Source organism: Danaus plexippus, chromosome 19, assembly GCF_018135715.1.
Source record: "Danaus plexippus chromosome 19, MEX_DaPlex, whole genome shotgun sequence".
Taxonomy (NCBI): domain Eukaryota; kingdom Metazoa; phylum Arthropoda; class Insecta; order Lepidoptera; family Nymphalidae; genus Danaus; species Danaus plexippus.
This window is the reverse complement of record NC_083549.1, coordinates 2,312,725-2,332,034: the sequence shown is the minus strand read 5'-3', so window position 1 is coordinate 2,332,034 and position 19,310 is coordinate 2,312,725. Positions and strand designations below refer to the sequence as shown.

The window sequence follows — 19,310 nt, the reverse complement described above, 5'->3', positions numbered from 1 at the left end:
AGATATATAAGGAGTTCAATCAAAATTGGATTAAAATATATTTATTTATGTATTTACTTAAGGAAGAAATGTTTACAGATACAGTAGCTATTGCAAAACATATGGAATATCCGTTTTATTAATTCATGTTTATCAAACAACAAAAATGACATCACTTGTTGTTTGAGAGAGTTGTGTGACATGTCACATTACTGGCAGCAAAAGTCACACAGCCTTAATCCTCTTCCATATATAATCTACATATAAAAATACAATTTAACTGTTTGTGATGTCAATATAAAATTTGTGTTTATAAAAATGTTTTCTGTTCTGCTTATTGCCAAAAAGATTGGACGGATTTTGAAAGGATTTTTATAATAATTATTTTATTAAGATTTAATCAGAGAAATTTATTTTCCTCAAAACAAAACTAAACGGAAAGGAATTAATATTTACGGAATACACCGAACTTGTGCTAAAGATCGTATGAAAAATATTCTAAAATGAATCCTATAAATGCATTCATACCACCATTACACAAAATCAACTGCTGTGGTTATCTAAAAGGTTATATTAAAATATGTAAACAAAAAAATAATATACACTCTATTTATTATAAATATATACCTAAAATAAGCGATAAATTAAAAAAAAAAAATAAGTTATATAACAAACGTAATTTACATACTCACAAGGATGTTTTTAAAATGGACCACTAATATAAAGTGTAATTCTACTCGCAATCTCTCTATTGAATGTTAACAATCTTAAACATATTATTATGCAGCTCGTTGGAATATTTCACTCTACTGGATAACATAAAACAATAAAATAAGTGCAAAATAAGTATCACTACTTTGTAAAAAGATTTTTGTTGTGTCAAAAGTATATAACTAGTGTGTTTCGTACAATTCATTAACATAGCCTCTCTCAGTCCCTTTGACATGGGAGGTTAATTAAAAACTCTCAAATAATTAACTTATGTTATAATAAATCAATACAATATAATGTACAAAATATACAATACATTTAACAATCTTTCAACAGTCTTATAACTTTATATACCTATACAATATTGCACTTACAACTTCATTAAAATATAAAGTTAACATACATTTTGATAGTAGTCATTTGAGATTATTTTTCTTTTCACTCTTACAAATATTACTACATGCAAAATTTCCAAGTCACTATCCAATATCAGCAAAATAGCCAAATATTTAAAACATATCTGCCTAAAGCTTGAGGCAGATGAAGTAATGTTAGCTGTCAAACTGCCTTAGTGCATAATATATTAATGTGATATTTACACCTAGTCTATAAGGGTCAATCTGTGGCTAGCAACCCACGAGCTGTATCAGTTGCTGAACCGTCGATCGATCTAACAAACACAGATCAAAGTCAAACGTCTGTGTAGTTACTTCATACCGCCCAGTCTCCGCAATAAGATTCACAACCCTTTCCAGATCTTCATTGTTCTTTATCATCATAATTCTCTGCTGGAGACCTCTGAGTTGTACCATGTAGTCCGGTGAGAGATCCCCAGGTTCTGCGTCTTCTCCTAAGCTACTTGATACACCATTATCCTGAACTTTGGTTTCCATGGACGTTGAACCACTGCTTTCTCCATGATCATTTTCATTATTCGAAGGTCCTGAGTCAGCAGTCGCCGCAGCTTTAGCAACTCTTCTACTTTCAGCGTCTTCCTCCTCAGCTGCTTTTCTCTTTCTTCTCTTCTCTTCTTTTTTTGATTTGTCTTTATGTTTTTTAGACTTTTCTTTCTGGACTGGCGGAAGTTCCACTACTGGCTCCGGTTCAGGTTCAATTTCCGGTTCCGGTTCAGGTTCGGGTTCTGGTTCCGGAGAAGGTTCTCTTTTAATAGGTTCTGGAGAATGGTTTTCGATTTTAACTTTAACATCTTCTTCATCAGCTATTATTGATCCTTCCGAGTCCGAATGACTGCTGTTCGCATCGTCCACTATATGTATAGGTTTATTTATACCACTCTTAGAACTACATTGAGATGCCGTGTCTATAGATATAGGTGAGGCTGGTTCAGGCATTGGACGTTCCTTTGGAATTGGTGTTTCTCTAAGTTCAATAACCTCAGGTTTCTCTTGAGGTATTTCCCGCACTTTTTCATGTTTATGCCTTTTCTCTTTGCTAGATTCTTTGTGCTTTTCTTTCGACTCGTCTCTCTTTTTATCTTTTTTCTTGTGTTTATGTTTTCTCTCAGAGTCTCCTTTGTCCTTTGATTTGTGATTATCATGCCTGTCAACATTTTCTGGTGGAGGTGTCTTCCTTAAATTTTCTATAGAAAACTTATTCACTGTCTTTTCAGGTTTTATTTGTTTTTCTTTCACAGGAGAATCTTTTATAACTTCTTTCTCCTTGACAACTTCTCTTGATTTGACTATTTCTTTAGGTATTTCCTTTATTGGTTCCTTATCTTCTTTTGACTTATGACTATCTTTTTTGTGCTCCTTCTTTTCTTTTCTTTCTTTATCTCTATCATGACTCTTTTTCTCTTTCTTCTTTTTCTCCTTTACATCTTTCTCTACTTTTATATCTGGTATTCTGTCATCAAGTTTAGATTTTCTGTGTTCAAAATTTTCAGAATTATGTTTTGGTTTGTATTCTTCTTTTATGCTAGAGGCACTACTTGATCTAGGCATTGGACTTGGCAGCTTTCTATTAGGACTTGGACATCTTTTCTTGGCTGGTTCAGGGGAAGGGGGTCTCTCATTTTGCCGTTTAGCTGTTTTTTCTTTAACCCTATCCTGTTCTTTATTGTGATTCTTTACTTTTTCTCCCTTCTGCTTGCTCTTCTCTTCTTTAATTTTAACCTTATCCTGTTTGCTTTCTTTGTGATCATGTTTCGATTTCTTATCTGAGCCAGACCTATCTTTGTCTTTCTTATCAGACTTAGCAGATAGAGAACTTTTCTCCAGTTTCTTGGGATCTGGGGAAACTTTCGGTGGTTTCTGTATAGGTGGTCCAAACAAATTTTCAAAACAAATGTTTTTATGCGGCTGTTCATCTTTGTACTCTTTTACTTTATGTTTCTTTATATTATCTGAAGATAATTTTGGTTTGCTAACAAGTTGTGGTTTCTCATCGGTGAATGAATCTCGACTTCTACTTTCCTGTTCGGGGTTTGTATAAAAAGAACTGTTACTTACGGGAATCCCTCCACCTTTTAAAAGTTTTCTTCTGAATTCCTCACTTGGATTTTGAAACACATACCTATCTTTTAAAAATCCACATTGCTGTAAAGTTAAATCATATGTGAATTGAATTTTCTTGGGTTCGTCCTTGCTTTTTAAGTATATTTCTATTGGAAACACGAAACCAGCATAGCCCGACTCCTTTATGGAAAACGGTGGCTCCTTCACAACTGAAAATTAATAAATGGCTTAATGAATATTTCATTAAAAATGACAATATCTCATACATCTAATACACAAACAAATATGTTGTTCTTCTATTATACATAGTAATTTTATATTGATATGTAAGTTTTATATAGAACCAACACATGTCTACCCCTTAACCAGGCAAAAATTTAACTCTCACAATGATAATAATAATATAATCTTGGATGTGTATGTTTATCCAAAATATAAGGCATGAAGTTCTTATTTTTTCATTTCATTTAAAATTTATCTAACATTATAATTGCAGCGTCACAAATGATGTCTTATATATTTCCGCAATTTATTTACTTGGTTATCTAAATCTTTAAAGTAAAATCAAACAAAGACATTTTAGTTTTAACTACAAAATATTAAGAAGAATTAACAAAATAAAGAAAACCAATTAGTACAAAAATGTAAATGTTTTATTTGAAGAAAACTATCATCATATCAATCTTTGGTAGCAATAATGTCAACCAAAAAGATTTATCTCATGACGGTAATGTCACATTTTAGAAGAATCGAGTCTAAAATATATAATGGAAGTATAAGCTATCATGTCAATAAAATAGAGATTGCAAATATTGGTTTTTAAACATTTTAATTTATTTGTTTGCAAAATAAATTGGGTAATATAAGATACTGCAATGAACTAATGTACAGTATGAAAAAAATATTAAATTTTTCAAATATATTAAATTGTTTTATAAAATTGTACAGATATAACTTTATCTAACATAAAAAATACTAGATTACAAGCAAAATGTCTAATAAGAAATAATAATTATTGAAATGTGACTATGTAAACATGTCATAATAAAATGGTCAGTTATATTAATCTTCTTGGCAATACAAAAAAATTGTGTGTTGATAAGTGATTAAAATTAATAATTACTGTATACATTACCTCGCTTTGGTTTCGGGAAAGTTTCATGAAGATAGAAAACTACTTTCTCAACAAAATGACTTATATCAGCACCTTCCTGGCCACGGACGAAGACTTCCCAGTCATGAGTGAACCCTTCGGGAGTTTTCTTAGATTTTAAAGAAGCCTCATGACCGATCTCGAAATTAACCTTTATATTTGTCATTTTCTATCTGAAAAGATAAATATATATACAGACCACTTTAACTTTTATATATCTTTATATCTCAACGCAATAAAAAAATAAAACTATAGAATACACTTCAGAACTTTTTATATACATTATTACTTACGTTTGACATTCACTATTTTTATACAATAAATACTATATAAATCACTAAAAATTGGTTTAAAATAATCACTGACTTGAGATTACAACGAATAACGAAAATAATCTTTTAGCGCCCTTGTTATTTTTGTCCGCCATATTCAATTTCATATCGACAATCGACATTATTCTTTAAAGATGCGTTCCACTACCAATTTGTTTTGAAATATTATATTGATGACAACACTGATACCGTAGGATATTTGTTGACAAACCACTATTTTTTAATCTGTGAATGGTATAAATCTCTATTGGAAAGTTTGTATAATCTGTATGAGATATTGACATCGGGTCTTTTCACGACTATAATGTATATTTTACAGTAGATATTACATGCGTACCTAGTTTGAACAATTCAATAACAATGTCTAGGCTTCTGAGCGCGGTTTTTCAACCACTACGGTATGTAAAAACTATAAATGAATTAATTATACTATCATTTTTCAATTGTTATGTGAACATTATTTTACAGGTTTATGACCAACACTTTAAAAACATTTGGGCAATGTTCGCCAAATACTAGTTTAGTTAAGCCTGAATATCCTTTATTAGCTTCTGTAAGGACCAAAGTTCGCTGTTATTTCCCACGACCGAATGAAGTTAGACGAGTCAGGCGTCACGGTTGGAATACCAGGATATCGACCCCAAATGGAAGGAGAGTTATTATGAGACGACTATTAAAAGGGAGATTTGTTTTAACCCATTGAATTATTGTTAGTAGGTTTTAATAAGTTAGTAAATAATATAAAATAAATAATTTACGACTTTTATTTGTATTCTAGAAATCAATTTACAAACATAACCATCTCTTAAATCTAAGCAAATTATTTATAAAAATAAAAACGCCTATGAAAACTTTCTATCTAGCAATTCTGTTTTAAATAATATTATAAAAACTCAAAATTTACATGATAATCAACAAGCTTTAACAATCATTATTTGAATAATTTTCTAAATCGCTGCTAGTTGAATAAATATTTCTGTTGTGTGTGTGATTCTTCAGAGTTGGTAGGAGAATGGGCTGGTTTCAATAGATTAGACATTTCTGATACAACTAGTGTTGTTAGTTTTATGATTGCCAAATGTGCCGCAAGTTGTAGTACCAAGGCCCCAAAACCTTTATACAAACCGGCCACACCTTCCTTTGCTATGGTAGTGCTATAACAATCCAGAAATCCTTCGTAACCTGTTAGGATAGGTGTCACTGATGTACCTGTGTCCAAATTGTCTATAATTGTCCTTGTACCCTAAAATGAGATTAACTTTATATATATATATATATATATATATTATATATATTTATAAATGAAAATTTACAAAAATGTTATTGAAGTGAAACTTCTTATGTGACTTTCAACAAGGTTGCGTTAAACGTTTGATGTTTTGGGGCTGGGAACAAAAAGGGACAGTGTGAGAGGGAATGTGTGGTGCTCGAAAGCATGAGGGCAATCAATTGTGACTTGTAAGTAAAGTTAATAAAGTTTGTCTGAAAGAAACACTTAAAGCTCATTAAAAATCATTCCGATTCCTGTTTTCATTCCAACATTACGAAGTTTCACTTCTTCCGCGCGAAGGGACTCCACGCACAATATAGTTTTTATTAATTTATTTAGTTTTACCTGAATGTGTAATCTGTGTATAATGGTCTCAACAGGAAAGAATAGAATTTCCATTGTTACAAAGGAAAATATATTGGCCTTCAAGTTAATGTCCTCTATGAGAGGATTTTGAGACTTGGAGTAATTCCCGCTATAAGAATCACTTAGTTCATGTTTGTGTCTTTGTTGGAAGCGTATGACTTTAGCAGCTACTTTCCGTAAAATAATGCTGAAAGTATGAAAAACTAATTAGAACTACAAAATCATTAAAAATATATGCATAATTATAATTCAAAGCAAAATCAATGATATCTTTCATATAGTTTGACTAGAAGGAACTTATGTTTACTATGTGTAATTTTTTTAAAGACCACAAAAATAAATATTAAAATTCATTAAATAAATATGTCTACATACTGAGCAAAATATTTTGTAATTCCGAGGGCGGCGGTTGGGTAAACGATTGCCCAGATTGGCAACATTCTACCACGACTAGGAGTGCCCCATTCCAGAATACGTACAAAACCCTCTCGGAAAACATCAAGTATTGCGGGTTTGTCGCTAGCAATGTCACTCTGAACTGTTTCTACAAGACTTGCCGAGTAAAACGGAGTGACCAGGGCAATGCTGATGCTGCAATGATTAATTATGTATAGTATAGGTTATATAATTGTTCACTGCTTTGTGTAATTATTAAGGTCTTACCATTTTAATGTGAAATGTTGAAGAAATTGCAATACTGAATTACATTTTCCTATCTCTCTGAAAAATTATGTAAAATTAATCTGTATAATGCATATGACATAATTGTACATATAGGTACTTTCATCTATAACTTATTGTTGTTGCTATTGAAATAAGTATCAAAATCATTTTAGTTTTTCCAGTGTCTAACTAACGGAGTGATTTAATCACTATTAGCCATTAGGTATCAATGGTTTTTTTTTTACTTTTCTATATGAATTGTGACAAAGTTGATTATTATGTAAATAATTAGGTAATTTCCAAAACTGAAAATATTATAAATTATCATATTACTCATACTTTGGCCATCCTGTTCCCTTTGATATAACATCCTCAACGGCCAAATTAAGACCTTTTACAATACATGTTGAGCCAATGCCCTTCCACAGTGTTGTAAATTCCTGTCGCCTGTGCAATCTGACAACAACAGGCAAGAGAGTGTACGGCACAATGTGGTAGTTTCTTAAACTGTTATGTACCTGTAGGTCGACAAAGAACTCAGTTACTCATTACTAGGCTAATGTGACAAGTGTACAAAAAATTTATAAATTTATACCTGACATTGTCGCCTTAACACTATAAATGGATGGCTTAACAGATTTTCTGTTATAAGACTTGCAACACTTATTGTTGTGGTTACAAAGGCGTTGGTTTCTAAAATGTTGGTAAATTAGTGGACATACATTTAATTTGTTATTATTTGAATACTTGGATGATTTTATTACCTTCTTCAGGCGCATCGTCCATTATCAAAGGTGGACCTTGGTACTCCTCGGTTATCGGTGTATGATACCCGTACACTTGTTGGTAACGTGTATCATATAAATCATTTGTTTCCCGGTTTTGATCTAAACCATATGGACGGTTAAATCCACTGTAGTCACCAAAACCAGCCATGATTTAAAATTTTCTAACAATCTAACATTTTATGTTTGAAGATAAGGTTATATTATTAGAGCTTATCAATAAAAATCACGTTATGGTAAGCTATTGCTAATGACTTTTAATACTTTGGTAAATAATGGAAAATAAATATTAATATAAATACAATAAAAAATGAAGTAGCGAAATGCAGGTCCACCTCGCTATTGACATTAGTTTAAAGTTGACATTTATGTCATTACACAATACTGAATACCTATAACACAATGGATATTATATTGTATACTGTATAGATATATTAGTCTCTAGTTATCCATGGCATAGTTGAATGATGAGAATTAAGTCATTGAATCCTGGCTGTAGTTTCTATCAAACAGTTTATATACTTAATCCATAAAATAAATAGAGTTTCTTAGTATCTTAACTTTCTTCTTTTCCCGATGCTTAAAAAATGCAATTAAATTATTAAACAATTCTTGAGGTCCATCAGTTTATTGATTCGTACTGATGATAATTATTGTTGAATGCAATAATATTAAAATAAAATACTTGATTTTATATTTTTTTTATTCAAATTAAAGGAGGACGTCAATCAAGAAAAATAAATTTATGTGGAATATATTATAGAAATTTCTAACGTGGTATTTTTAAATTGGAAAGCATTATTTAGACATGTTGTAGGAAAACCTAATAGATGATCTAGTTGTAATATGAAGTATTCCGTGCATTTAAGCAATGTAGTGACAGTGACGGTTCCTAATGACAATTGAAAACGGAAAGTGACAGACGCAGAGATTCGTACCGCGTACGACGACGAACGAAAACACCTCGGAAAATACGAATTCTAGGACGAGGCTTAAGACGCATGATCAATTTTCTCTCTGTCCCTATCTTTTGTAAAGATTTCCCACGGTCAGCGAACGACTATCGATTTAAAATAAATGGGACAAAAGTCCTATAGCCATAAAAATGTGGACTTAAGAGCTGTTGTTTTATTTGAATCGATAAATGTTAAAATAAAATGTTTAGAAAAGCATTGGTGTGTTTGTTGACCTTACACTTTTATTGTAAGTTAAAAAATTACCAGTGTCCATGATATTAATGATATTAATAACGTGAGATGTTAATAATATTTTAATTGATGTTACGATCACTGTTTTGTTATTTTAGGGGTAATGGCTCAAGGCGAGTGTATAGACTTCCGTGGCAGACACATATCAAACGGTTTGCATTATGTGCCCGGCCCCGATACATGTACGCTTTGCATCTGTGAAAATGGTTTGCCTAAAGTGTGTAAGGCTGTCTTGTGTTCACCCCCACAAGTGAGTGTAATGTGATCAATTTATCCTTAAATTTTCATTAATTCTTTTATGCACATTATATTAAAAATGTTTGCACTTTAATTTTAATTACTAGTAATAAATAATAATTTTATTATACATTTTCTATAAATTATATGTAATATTGTAAACTAATAATTGTAATGCAGTAGATGCTATGTGTCACTATGATTTAAATTTATTTTTAATCTACAGTAATAGATATAATTTCAATTCTAGGATTGCCGATCATTCCGTTTGGGCAATACTTGCTGTGAGTTCATTTGTCTTGATGATGTAGTGAAACCCACTGATGGGGCGGAGGCCAATATCAGGGTTGCGGCATCAGGAGCTGCTTCAGTGGTCCTATTAACTATAGCCCTTGTTGTATATAGAGTGAGGAAACAAAAACGACGTAGGCCTCTGCATGCCGAAGACCAAAGAAGTTTGACTAGTATTGGGTAATAAATATTCAGCTTTTTGCTTTTTTTCATCTAATTTTGAGGATGTTTGAGATGTAAAAAAAAATATTTTCTTTGTGGGACAAGGTTTGTTAAATTTTTCTTCTTCTATTAATTTTAATAGTAATCAATTTTGTTGATATTAGGCAAAGGTATTTTAAATATAAGAGTAATATTGTCTCCAATATAGCATTGCAAGGTATTTCAAATCACAAAATATGTATTGGCTTTATATATCATAAATATATAGTTTTTAATTCCGTAACTTTTCTTTGCTTTTTTTTTTTTGGTTTTATCTCTCTTCTGCATTTATTGAAAAGTGGTTTAACACTTATTGTTAGTAAAATTATGTCTGATTGTGAGTTATATTTAAAGTATACACAAAGAAAATCTCAATGTTTATTAATGGCTGTTTTCATATTTTGTAATGTGGATATTATATAATATTTGTAGATATATTAGTGGCAGTATGGGGTACATGGGAGGTACTTGTGAAACAGCTCAACTGGGTGCCTGGAAGCCTCCTTCGAACTATCTTCCTAGAGGAGAAGCACCACCGCCATACGAAGAGGCTATGGCACAATGCAGATCTGATCCTATGAGGTGTATAAGATATATATATATAGTTATATTACAGTAATTAACATACAGACAGTTCAAAATTAAATTAATTTTCTCTAGTTGTTCATAAACACAAATTAATGGTATGAAAAATTATTTGTTTGGTTTTGTAACCCTTGAATATACAAATAAATTCAGTTAAATGCAATTATATCTGTGATAATCTCATCTAGCGACAGTTATAGAAGCGTTATTTCTTTTCAGAGTAACAAACGAAACATCTTTCCACCGTTCATACCCTTTGGAGCCTCGAGATGAAGTCTGCGCGACCCACGCCTATGTCAACCTACCACGACCACTCGTGCAGGTACAATAGTGGAGAGCTTAAACCATCTTGAATTTCGTAACATATTAAGCCAGCCTTTCCCAAAGTCGGCCATACCGCCCTAATAAGATAAGCAGGGCTGGTAAGAGACCAAGAAAAAAATGATGTGTTGTGTGTAGTCTAATATAGCTCACAAGTAACAATAATTAATTCATTTAATTTTAATTTGTAGTGGTTCTTCAGTAGGTGAATGGGCGTGTTAAAATATAATTTATACTCAAAGTTTGAAGTAGACAAAACAATTTTGGGAACCCCTGACTTAAATCATTTCATGTTTAAATGAGAGCAATAGGACTTCCAGTTTCAGACCGTATTAATAAAAGTGTGTTGCAATCTTTTATAACACTATGGTATTCGGGAGTCCAACACTCATTAACCAAAGACGATATATATTTTTTTTGTTATAAGTTATAATCAGATAGAGAATAATTTTACTTTTCGAACAAATTTTTAATGTTACCAATTGCATAATTAAAATGTTTTGTAAAATGTCAAATAATAAAATTATAAATTAAAAGCCGAAAAAAAAAACATTTTTTTTTAAATATTTTTCATAGTAAAAATATTTTAAATTCAGTAAAAATATATACAGATGGCCAATACCCAGAATTGCTACAACGCTCCACTCCTACAACCAGTACACCCGCCTGAAGCCAGGGAGGCGATCGTCATGCCGCATCCATTGGTAGCTAATAGTGAGTAATTTTAGCAAAAATATATTAAAAATAAATGCATAGAAAAAAAAATCCGCTACGACCTAAAAACTATTGAAAGGGAATTAAACGAACACGAACAGGGTTCGGACATGCATCATCAGATGACATATCAATATTATTGACATTCACCACTTGGATTAGCCATCCAAAATTATTTAAATTAGTTTAAAAACCATCACTACTTGAGAGGCAGAAACAGTTATTACGATCGAATAAATTATATGTCATTGTATAAGGCTTTTCCATACAGCTCATATTTGAACGCTTTCAGTGGGGGTTGGGGGTCGCCTGACGGGGTCGCTGGGGGCTATCAGCGCCCGCCTCAGCGTACCCCGCGATGACCACGAACGTGACAGAGTCGAACGTGTCGAACGACCCCACAATGTCCCCGGCTTCTACACCACACACACGGCACTGTTAGTTGAGAGTTTTTTTTTTGTAATTGTTTTTACAGCCCTGGATACGAGTCCTTTCGAGCCATTGATACTGTTGTACTCATAGATATATGCGCGTTCAGAAATAATAATTACAAATAATAAAATTTAAAATATTTTTATATGAAACCAAATAATAATTTCGTGTACATAATATTGTGATATATATGACTTAGAATGTAATTACTTGAATTAAGCAAGTTTTAAATACTTTGTTTTTTTTAATAAAAAAAAAAAATTGTTGTTTTATATTTTTGTATTCTATGAAATGTAGAAATACATAAGGTTTACACATTTGACGAATGCCAATAAAGATATGCAATGATCATTGTGGCACGTTGTTTGTATATAACCATCGCTTTTATAAATTTTTAAGAGCGTTCCATTTTTAAATTAGTTTGAATGTCTTCAAATACTACTGTGACTATTAATATGCATTTCCAGACACCGCACTATACCACGTATATCGACAGCCCTGGACACGTCCACACTAGAAGCGATGGGTTTCAGCCGAGCGGACCGGTCCCTGGCGGGGGAGGTGAGGAGATCCTTCCACAGACCAGACGCCAGGGAGAGAGACAGACCTCACACCGGGAGGAGCGTGCCCAGGAACCTGAACATCGCGTCCGCCTCGCCCGCACACGAACAGGAAGACGAGTGAGTTACACGACAGTAGTAGGGGAAGGCATTATATATACACCTAACATAAGTTTGCATCAAACTATACATTGAGAATTTTCAGTTGTACATTCATAAACTGTGATACTATAGGTGTAAGCGTAATACTAGTGCAAAGTCATTTTATGGTGCGAAGATAGTGGATAGGTTTATTATATACAGGGTGTTAATAAATGTGTATGATTTATTTTGCATATTTGGTATATTTTATTGAATTTAGTATTTCAACTGCTGCGAGCTGGTTTACACTGTATGATTTTTAAGTACTAGTTATGGTAGGGTATATTATAGTGTTGGTGATCACAACACATTTCATAAACTACACTACACAAGCGACAATTCTTTCTAGTTTTTCTAATAACACAATCACGTTATATGGCATAGGGTTTAAATATTCAATCACCTATTCAGAGCAAGTGACCTATTGACCGCGAGCTCTCAGTTCAGCTTTTTATATATAGTTATTATGTTCGCGCCAATGTTATCAATGTTGCCAACATTAGTGGCTATTTAGTTTTCTCAACTATAAGTTTCAACTGTGATAGTAAACTTATCAGAAAAAACTTTCAAAATAAATGTATGTATATATATTTAAATTAAGACAATTTTCACATAATGAGATCTAAGACTTTAGCGAGTATTCATTTAAATGAAACTAATATTTTTCGGAAAATATCAGTTCCATTTACAATGTTGATAGTTTAAAAACGTAACTTTCCTTACATGATATTAAACCTCACTTCTTCCAGTCTCGCTGTGCGGCCCCGTCTCCACAGTGTCCACAACGATGAAGACAAAAAGGAGTTGACACCACACAACCACCCGACACTACCTCTTACTGTGGACAAAGTGAGTGGATATATATATATATGTTTAGGATTCTAACAAAATCATAAAAAAATATAATTGTCTTATAAATCCAGCACTCTTAAATAACAAAACAAACCTTATATAGAACAAACTAGTTATAACCTTAAACAAAAACACCTTAAATAAGTTAAATTTAATTTACAAAGACACAAATCGCGACGACAAATACTTTCCCGCGTAAAAGTGACACCAAATGTCACCGCTTTAACGTCACCTCGAGTGCGTTCCGTAATCCAAAGGTTCGGTGCAAATTCAATGTGTGTTCCCTAAATATATATTATTGACAGGACTCCCTTTCATTAAAAAAAAAGATAGATCTATATATAAGGAGTTTGTTTAGAGCTGACCGTTCATTTGCTTGGTGGCGCTCGTTAGAGACGGTTCGTAACTCGGTACACGTGAGCCATTTTTTTTTCGTATTTAACATAAGTTCGTAATTTGCTTATCGTTTGATTTCATGATTAAAAACTCTTTAGGTGATGATGATTTGTTCTTTTTAATAAAATTACACTTCTGATGCTATCTATACATATATGTTGCAGTGATTAACTCTTGACTATTATTGCTAGTTTATGAGTATGTGGGTAAAACGGGTGTCGTGCAAAATGGAAGATTGTACTAAATCCTTTTCTTTCAACTGTAAACTGTAATTATTTCCATATCTCATAAACTAATGGGAGGAGCGGTTCCGTGCTGTCATCTCGATTGTTACATTTTCGTAATGCTTCTCTTAAGAGAAAAAAAATATTAGCCGTTCCTATTGTTGCGTGTTTCGTTTTATAATATTTCCTAGGCTCCAACATGTACATATTTGTATAAGATTAATTAAAACTCCTGTCTATATCAAAACATTGATTGTTTTCGTCGGCAAGGTCAATATTGTTGTTATAATTTAGGTGTTAACTTTTTAAAATCTTTTGGTGCTTTTGGCATAACTTAAATTCTGTCTATATTTAGAGCCTGGATCTCGCTTCACAATACTACGAGACGAGAGATTAATTCCCATATGTGATGTATGTCACAGTTTTGTTCGGTCCATTTTCAGCTAAAAGTAAAATCCTTTTTCGGTGTTCCCATGAACAATATCACAGTTGCTTCAGCAAAAATTGTATGTCTTGTCCTGCTCACTACCGAATCATTTGTACAGATAAGAAACAATGCAGAGCTTACTATTCTCTTGCAGAACTGAAGTTTCAGATTGAAATTATAATCTATGTAATTTCTAATCTGTACTTGTTCCTTCAACTATTTTAACCGATGTAATAATAATTTTATGATTATATTTCTTAGTTCTGGAATACACACTGTATTTATATGCTTTCTATGTATACAAAAAATAATTTGTTCGGTTTGATTATACGTAATCCAGGCATAAGTGAAGACGATTTAATTTTTTAGCTGATCTTTAAGTATTTATCTCGAGGAAATTTTTCAGGCTCGTGCGAATCAGTTTTTTGACTGTTCCGTAATTATTTCTATTTCGAGATGAAAAATTTGTCGCTGTCTTGACTTTATATAATTTTATTTGATGTTATTATATGTGACTAATAATTTAGTAATATGTTACTTATGTATGTTTGTTTGTGTCCAGCCATCCTGCGAGTGTAGCTACGAGGCAGCTCGCGACGCTGATGATTATCGCAGCGAGTGTGAGAACTGTCACTCAACCAACAACTCGGGGTACGGACAAATTAATTACACTTATATATTATTCATACATCACTATTCCCAAAAAATGTAAAGTCTACGGAAATATTGATATTAAAACATCATCCTAATAGCTAAAGCACAATGTATTATATACATAAGTCTTTTAATTCTTTATGTACAAGGTGGATATGACAATACTATAATAAATAAAAATATGGTTCAAGCTTTAAGCTTAGTATATAAGAGTATTTGGGATTACAGCAACAATAGCACGCAAAATGAAGCAATTTAGAACACCATATATAAATATCGGGTGACCGACCTCTGATACAGACAACCACGCGGTGTCACGTGACACGTGGCACTCATAAAAATGGCGTGTGGTGTTGCTTAAATTCACACTTAATGAAAACATTTGAAATACGTCCTGCGATTAAAACTTTAAATTTTCATTGTTCGTCTCAGTGAATACAATATATAAATCATCGCAACATATTACGAACAGAAGTTAAGAATTCTTGATAATAGTTCTCACGTTGATTCTCCCGTAAACTTGTACCTGTAGGCCAGTGCGGTCAGCATTAGCGGCGGGCGACACGCGTTACACACAACTCAAATCATATCGCTGTGTTAAGACCGCGCAAATAAAGCAAGGGGTTGGAATCCCCAGCGACTACTGTGAACCGACACGCGTCTGATGTCGCACATTCACAGCCAGCTAGCTCATATATACGATACACACAAATGGCGTCCAAATTCCCACAAATTTCTAAACAAAAAAAATATAGTACAAAAGTGCGCGCGAATGCATAGGATCTCGGCGAAACCCTGGCCTACTGGCTGCTCTAACCTATTCCAAAGGTCACTAAATACATTTTTCTCATTCAACTCTTAAAAATAACTATATGAGCATGCAGATCTGACTATAGGAATAAGTTTCAGTTTTTTGCATTGAAAAGGGAATTAACAAGTTTGAACAAATGGACTCTCTGACCTACTCAAAATATACGTCTACATTGGTGAAACGGCGCCTCAACACCTCACCAGGGAACCAGATAACTTTTCCTGGACCTCTCTGATCGAGCGTGGAGGGCCAATTAAATGATCATTACGTGAAAACCCATTTTAATATTCATCTGGAGCTCTTTAGGGAATCAATGATTTGTAGGGTCAAGGGCCAAGGTTCTAACAACGAGACACGCTGAATACATGTTTTAGTATTTTAATCAATAATTTGTTTACTGATAAATCAAGCGACATAAAATATTTTTCCATTGTCCCTATCTTCATCTTATCGTATCGTCTTATCCGCCTTGTATAATGATTTATTTGATGACATAGGACACATTAATTATAAATTAGATTTAAAATCGCACTACGTATAAGAGAATAAATATGTTCAATAAGCTCTCCCCCCTCAGTTGGGAGGAGGGCGGTAGTGAGTGGTGCGGCGGAGGAACACAGACGCTGCAGAGACGAGCGCCGCCGCCGCCCGCACAGCCCGCCGCCACCGCTACACTGCCGCAGCCGGTCACTAAGGGACAGGGGTGAGACGCACACGCACACACACACACACACACACACACACACACACACACACACACACACACACACACACACACACACACACACACACACACACACACACACACACACACACACACACACGAGATAGCACAGTCACATACACACACCACCACATACAATCACAGCCACATACACACATGATAATGTACAGGCACACTCTATTATGGAAACTCTATTATGGAATACAATTTGTGATACTATAATACATTGTCTCGGTGTGTGCTAACATTTAGGAAGATTTTAGGAAGCCACATTCAGTTTTTAACATTTCCATAGTCTATGGGTAATTTACATATTCTACTAAATGTCCTCTAGCGCCATCTAGTGCCTTTTGGTGCTCTCCAGCGCCCTCTAGTGAACGCCATACAAATTAATATGCATATTTGATTAACTTTGATTGATTACTTACAATATCTGTCCAGCCGTAACGGAATGGGCAACCCTTCGAACTGGGAGAACTGGTTCAATACGATCCCAGACTCCGACAGCGAGTCAGAAGAGGAATGAAAATTTGTTGTATTTAATTTTATAAAGAACTCTTCACACAAACACACTACCTATAGAAAAAAAAATATATTGATGGATTTTAATTTTTCTTTTAATGTGTCTGGTCGTTCTAACACAAATAATGAAAAGTATATTCTCAAAAGAATTGAATTATTAAAAAAATATATATGTATTTAAATATAAAATGTGCCAAGTGTGTACGAGTCTTTGTAGAATTAAGATAATTACATCTTTTTTAAGATATTCTTTCTTTCTTTGTTTAAATTATAATACTTAATTGGTAGCACAATAATATAAGACTATGTTATATTGAAATTCATACCGAATTCTGAACAAAACTATGTTTAGGGTATGTTTTTGGTTGTTAATAAAATTTTATAAATATTTGGAAGAAAAAAAATATCTCGTTTCTTATTCTGTTATAGTGATTTTTTTATTAATAGGTATTTTATTACTAATGATAATGATAATGTTGATAAAATTTGATAGGTCTCAAATGTATTTCCGGTTTAACTGATATTTATTTCCTGTAAATTGTAATTATCTTATCAGTAGTATTATAAACTTTTTCGATTTCAAAAATAGTTAGTTTTTTTGTCTATGTTTTTTTTGTCTATTCAATATTTTTCTTGTACGATAGACTCTTTCTTTATAGAGAAATCTGACAAGCAAGGTTCTTTAAGATTTTATGTCTGAACAAATCTCAGGAAAGATCTATGTGATTGTTATTTTTCTTATTAATATTTTATAATTTAAATATAACCAGGCATCGACATTCCCTAGTATGTAAGGTTCACTATTAATTTTATCATGCACATGGTGTTTTTTTTTTTAATTTTTTGTTTGTTTTTCTTTTACAAATTTCTATTACCAAAGAGTTATTGTTACTTTTTAATGTTGTTTCCTCGCAAACATTTCGTAATTTTTATTTATATAGTTTTGATATATGTAATTATTTGAAGTGTTAGACCTCTTTATCATTATGAAATTTATGATTGGTGCCAAAATTGGTGAATTAGTACAAGGAATGTGTCATGAGAACGAATTCATGAATTTGTAGGAGTAGTTAGGTGTAACTGATTTTAATGAGCCATTTGAATACAGGTGATGCTGGTGAGAGATGATATTTTTGAAAATGACCGAGGCTCTTAATTACTAAGTCGCAATTTAATGTACCATTATCCTAAACTCTTACCACGTGTTTGGATCCTCAAACTATATACGGACAGTTTCCAGTTTTTCCTTTAAGAACTTTATACTTACCGGGTGCAAACCTTTATGAATATAAAACTGCAGACTCTACGTTTATAGTTGGGATACACCAGTTTGTGGTAGGGGTGCTCTGTTAATGTCAGTGTTGGAATGAGGTTTTAATGATTTAATTTTTCTTTTTTTTTTATCTGTGATGATTTTATATATATTCGATATTCTTGAAATGAAAATGACATTCGGATCATGACATTGACAGAATATAAGATTTTCAAAAAGTCTAATCTATTTTTGATTAAAATAATATTAGGTTAGGGATCATTAGGGCTGAAGTGACATGACATTTATTTTTTAAATTTAAGTTCCGTTTTTAATATCTGAAGTTTCAGGGTTATTAAATATTTTAATATGACTGTAAAGGAGTATTACTTAACTAAAGTTATTACTTATCCACGCCGGCACTGCCGTGGTTATGCATATATATAATTGCAGTAATTAATTTATTACCAAAGTAAATGTCAAACGGTGGGTATTAACTTCGGTTGAGTGATATTCGTCTAATCGTAACATGTCTCGGTACTGTGGGGTGTGGTCACTTCCATATCGACGTTTTCAATAGCACGAGCTTCCTCTTATGTCCAGAAACGAACTAAAGTGAGACAAAAACAATGTGTATTTTTCTATAAAGAGTGTTTAGTGTTTGAACGTAGTTTTTGAGGGTAGATATTGTTTTTTGTTATATGGTTATAGGTTTTGAGGATATTTTTTCTTTTCTCGTATATCTGCAGTACGGATAGCATCGAGTTTTTATTGATGTCATTATTAGAATTTATGTAAATTATTATGTTTTTTTTAATTTTTCTAGATTTTTTTTAATATATTTCCTTATACTCGTCGCCCACCAAATTTATTGTAATCATTCCAAAGCATTATTTATTTATTTATTTGTTGTTATTATATTAAGTATTCGATACGATTGAAGGAAATGAATGGAATTTATTAAGATCAGTATCAAATATATTTCCGAACCAAATATGAAATAAAACGATTAAGAGGACATT

The 19,310-nt window shown here is 32.5% G+C and overlaps 4 protein-coding genes across 5 annotated transcripts; 2 read left to right on the top strand and 2 right to left on the bottom strand.

The window, feature by feature from the left end:
- Positions 1 to 25: 25 nt before the first annotated feature.
- LOC116767886 (protein AF-9) lies at positions 26 to 4,840 on the bottom strand. The gene is made up of 3 exons (XM_032658398.2): positions 4,614 to 4,840; positions 4,303 to 4,493; positions 26 to 3,376 (listed from the first exon to the last, which is right to left on the bottom strand). Exons 2-3 carry the CDS (start codon positions 4,484 to 4,486, stop codon positions 1,317 to 1,319), a joined length of 2,244 nt encoding a protein of 747 aa, XP_032514289.1. The 5' UTR covers positions 4,487 to 4,493; positions 4,614 to 4,840; the 3' UTR covers positions 26 to 1,316.
- A 51-nt stretch (positions 4,841 to 4,891) lies between these two features.
- LOC116767888 (large ribosomal subunit protein bL34m) lies at positions 4,892 to 5,405 on the top strand. The gene is made up of 2 exons (XM_032658400.2): positions 4,892 to 5,050; positions 5,121 to 5,405. Exons 1-2 carry the CDS (start codon positions 5,013 to 5,015, stop codon positions 5,353 to 5,355), a joined length of 273 nt encoding a protein of 90 aa, XP_032514291.1. The 5' UTR covers positions 4,892 to 5,012; the 3' UTR covers positions 5,356 to 5,405.
- Positions 5,401 to 8,088, bottom strand: LOC116767887 (mitochondrial outer membrane protein SLC25A46). The gene is made up of 7 exons (XM_032658399.2): positions 7,716 to 8,088; positions 7,547 to 7,644; positions 7,291 to 7,469; positions 6,952 to 7,008; positions 6,664 to 6,879; positions 6,268 to 6,475; positions 5,401 to 5,895 (listed from the first exon to the last, which is right to left on the bottom strand). Exons 1-7 carry the CDS (start codon positions 7,885 to 7,887, stop codon positions 5,611 to 5,613), a joined length of 1,215 nt encoding a protein of 404 aa, XP_032514290.2. The 5' UTR covers positions 7,888 to 8,088; the 3' UTR covers positions 5,401 to 5,610.
- Positions 8,089 to 8,651: 563 nt separating this feature from the next.
- Positions 8,652 to 19,308, top strand: LOC116768070 (uncharacterized). Of its 2 annotated transcripts, none has more exons than XM_032658694.2 (12): positions 8,652 to 8,939; positions 9,043 to 9,194; positions 9,432 to 9,652; positions 10,106 to 10,255; positions 10,478 to 10,580; positions 11,191 to 11,293; positions 11,586 to 11,730; positions 12,193 to 12,405; positions 13,176 to 13,275; positions 14,888 to 14,976; positions 16,368 to 16,493; positions 16,956 to 19,308. In XM_032658694.2, exons 1-12 carry the CDS (start codon positions 8,894 to 8,896, stop codon positions 17,038 to 17,040), a joined length of 1,533 nt encoding a protein of 510 aa, XP_032514585.1. In that variant the 5' UTR covers positions 8,652 to 8,893; the 3' UTR covers positions 17,041 to 19,308. The 2 variants fall into 2 exon arrangements, with proteins under 2 accessions (XP_032514585.1, XP_032514584.1); XM_032658693.2 differs by having other exon boundaries at positions 16,354 to 16,493.
- Positions 19,309 to 19,310: the final 2 nt, after the last annotated feature.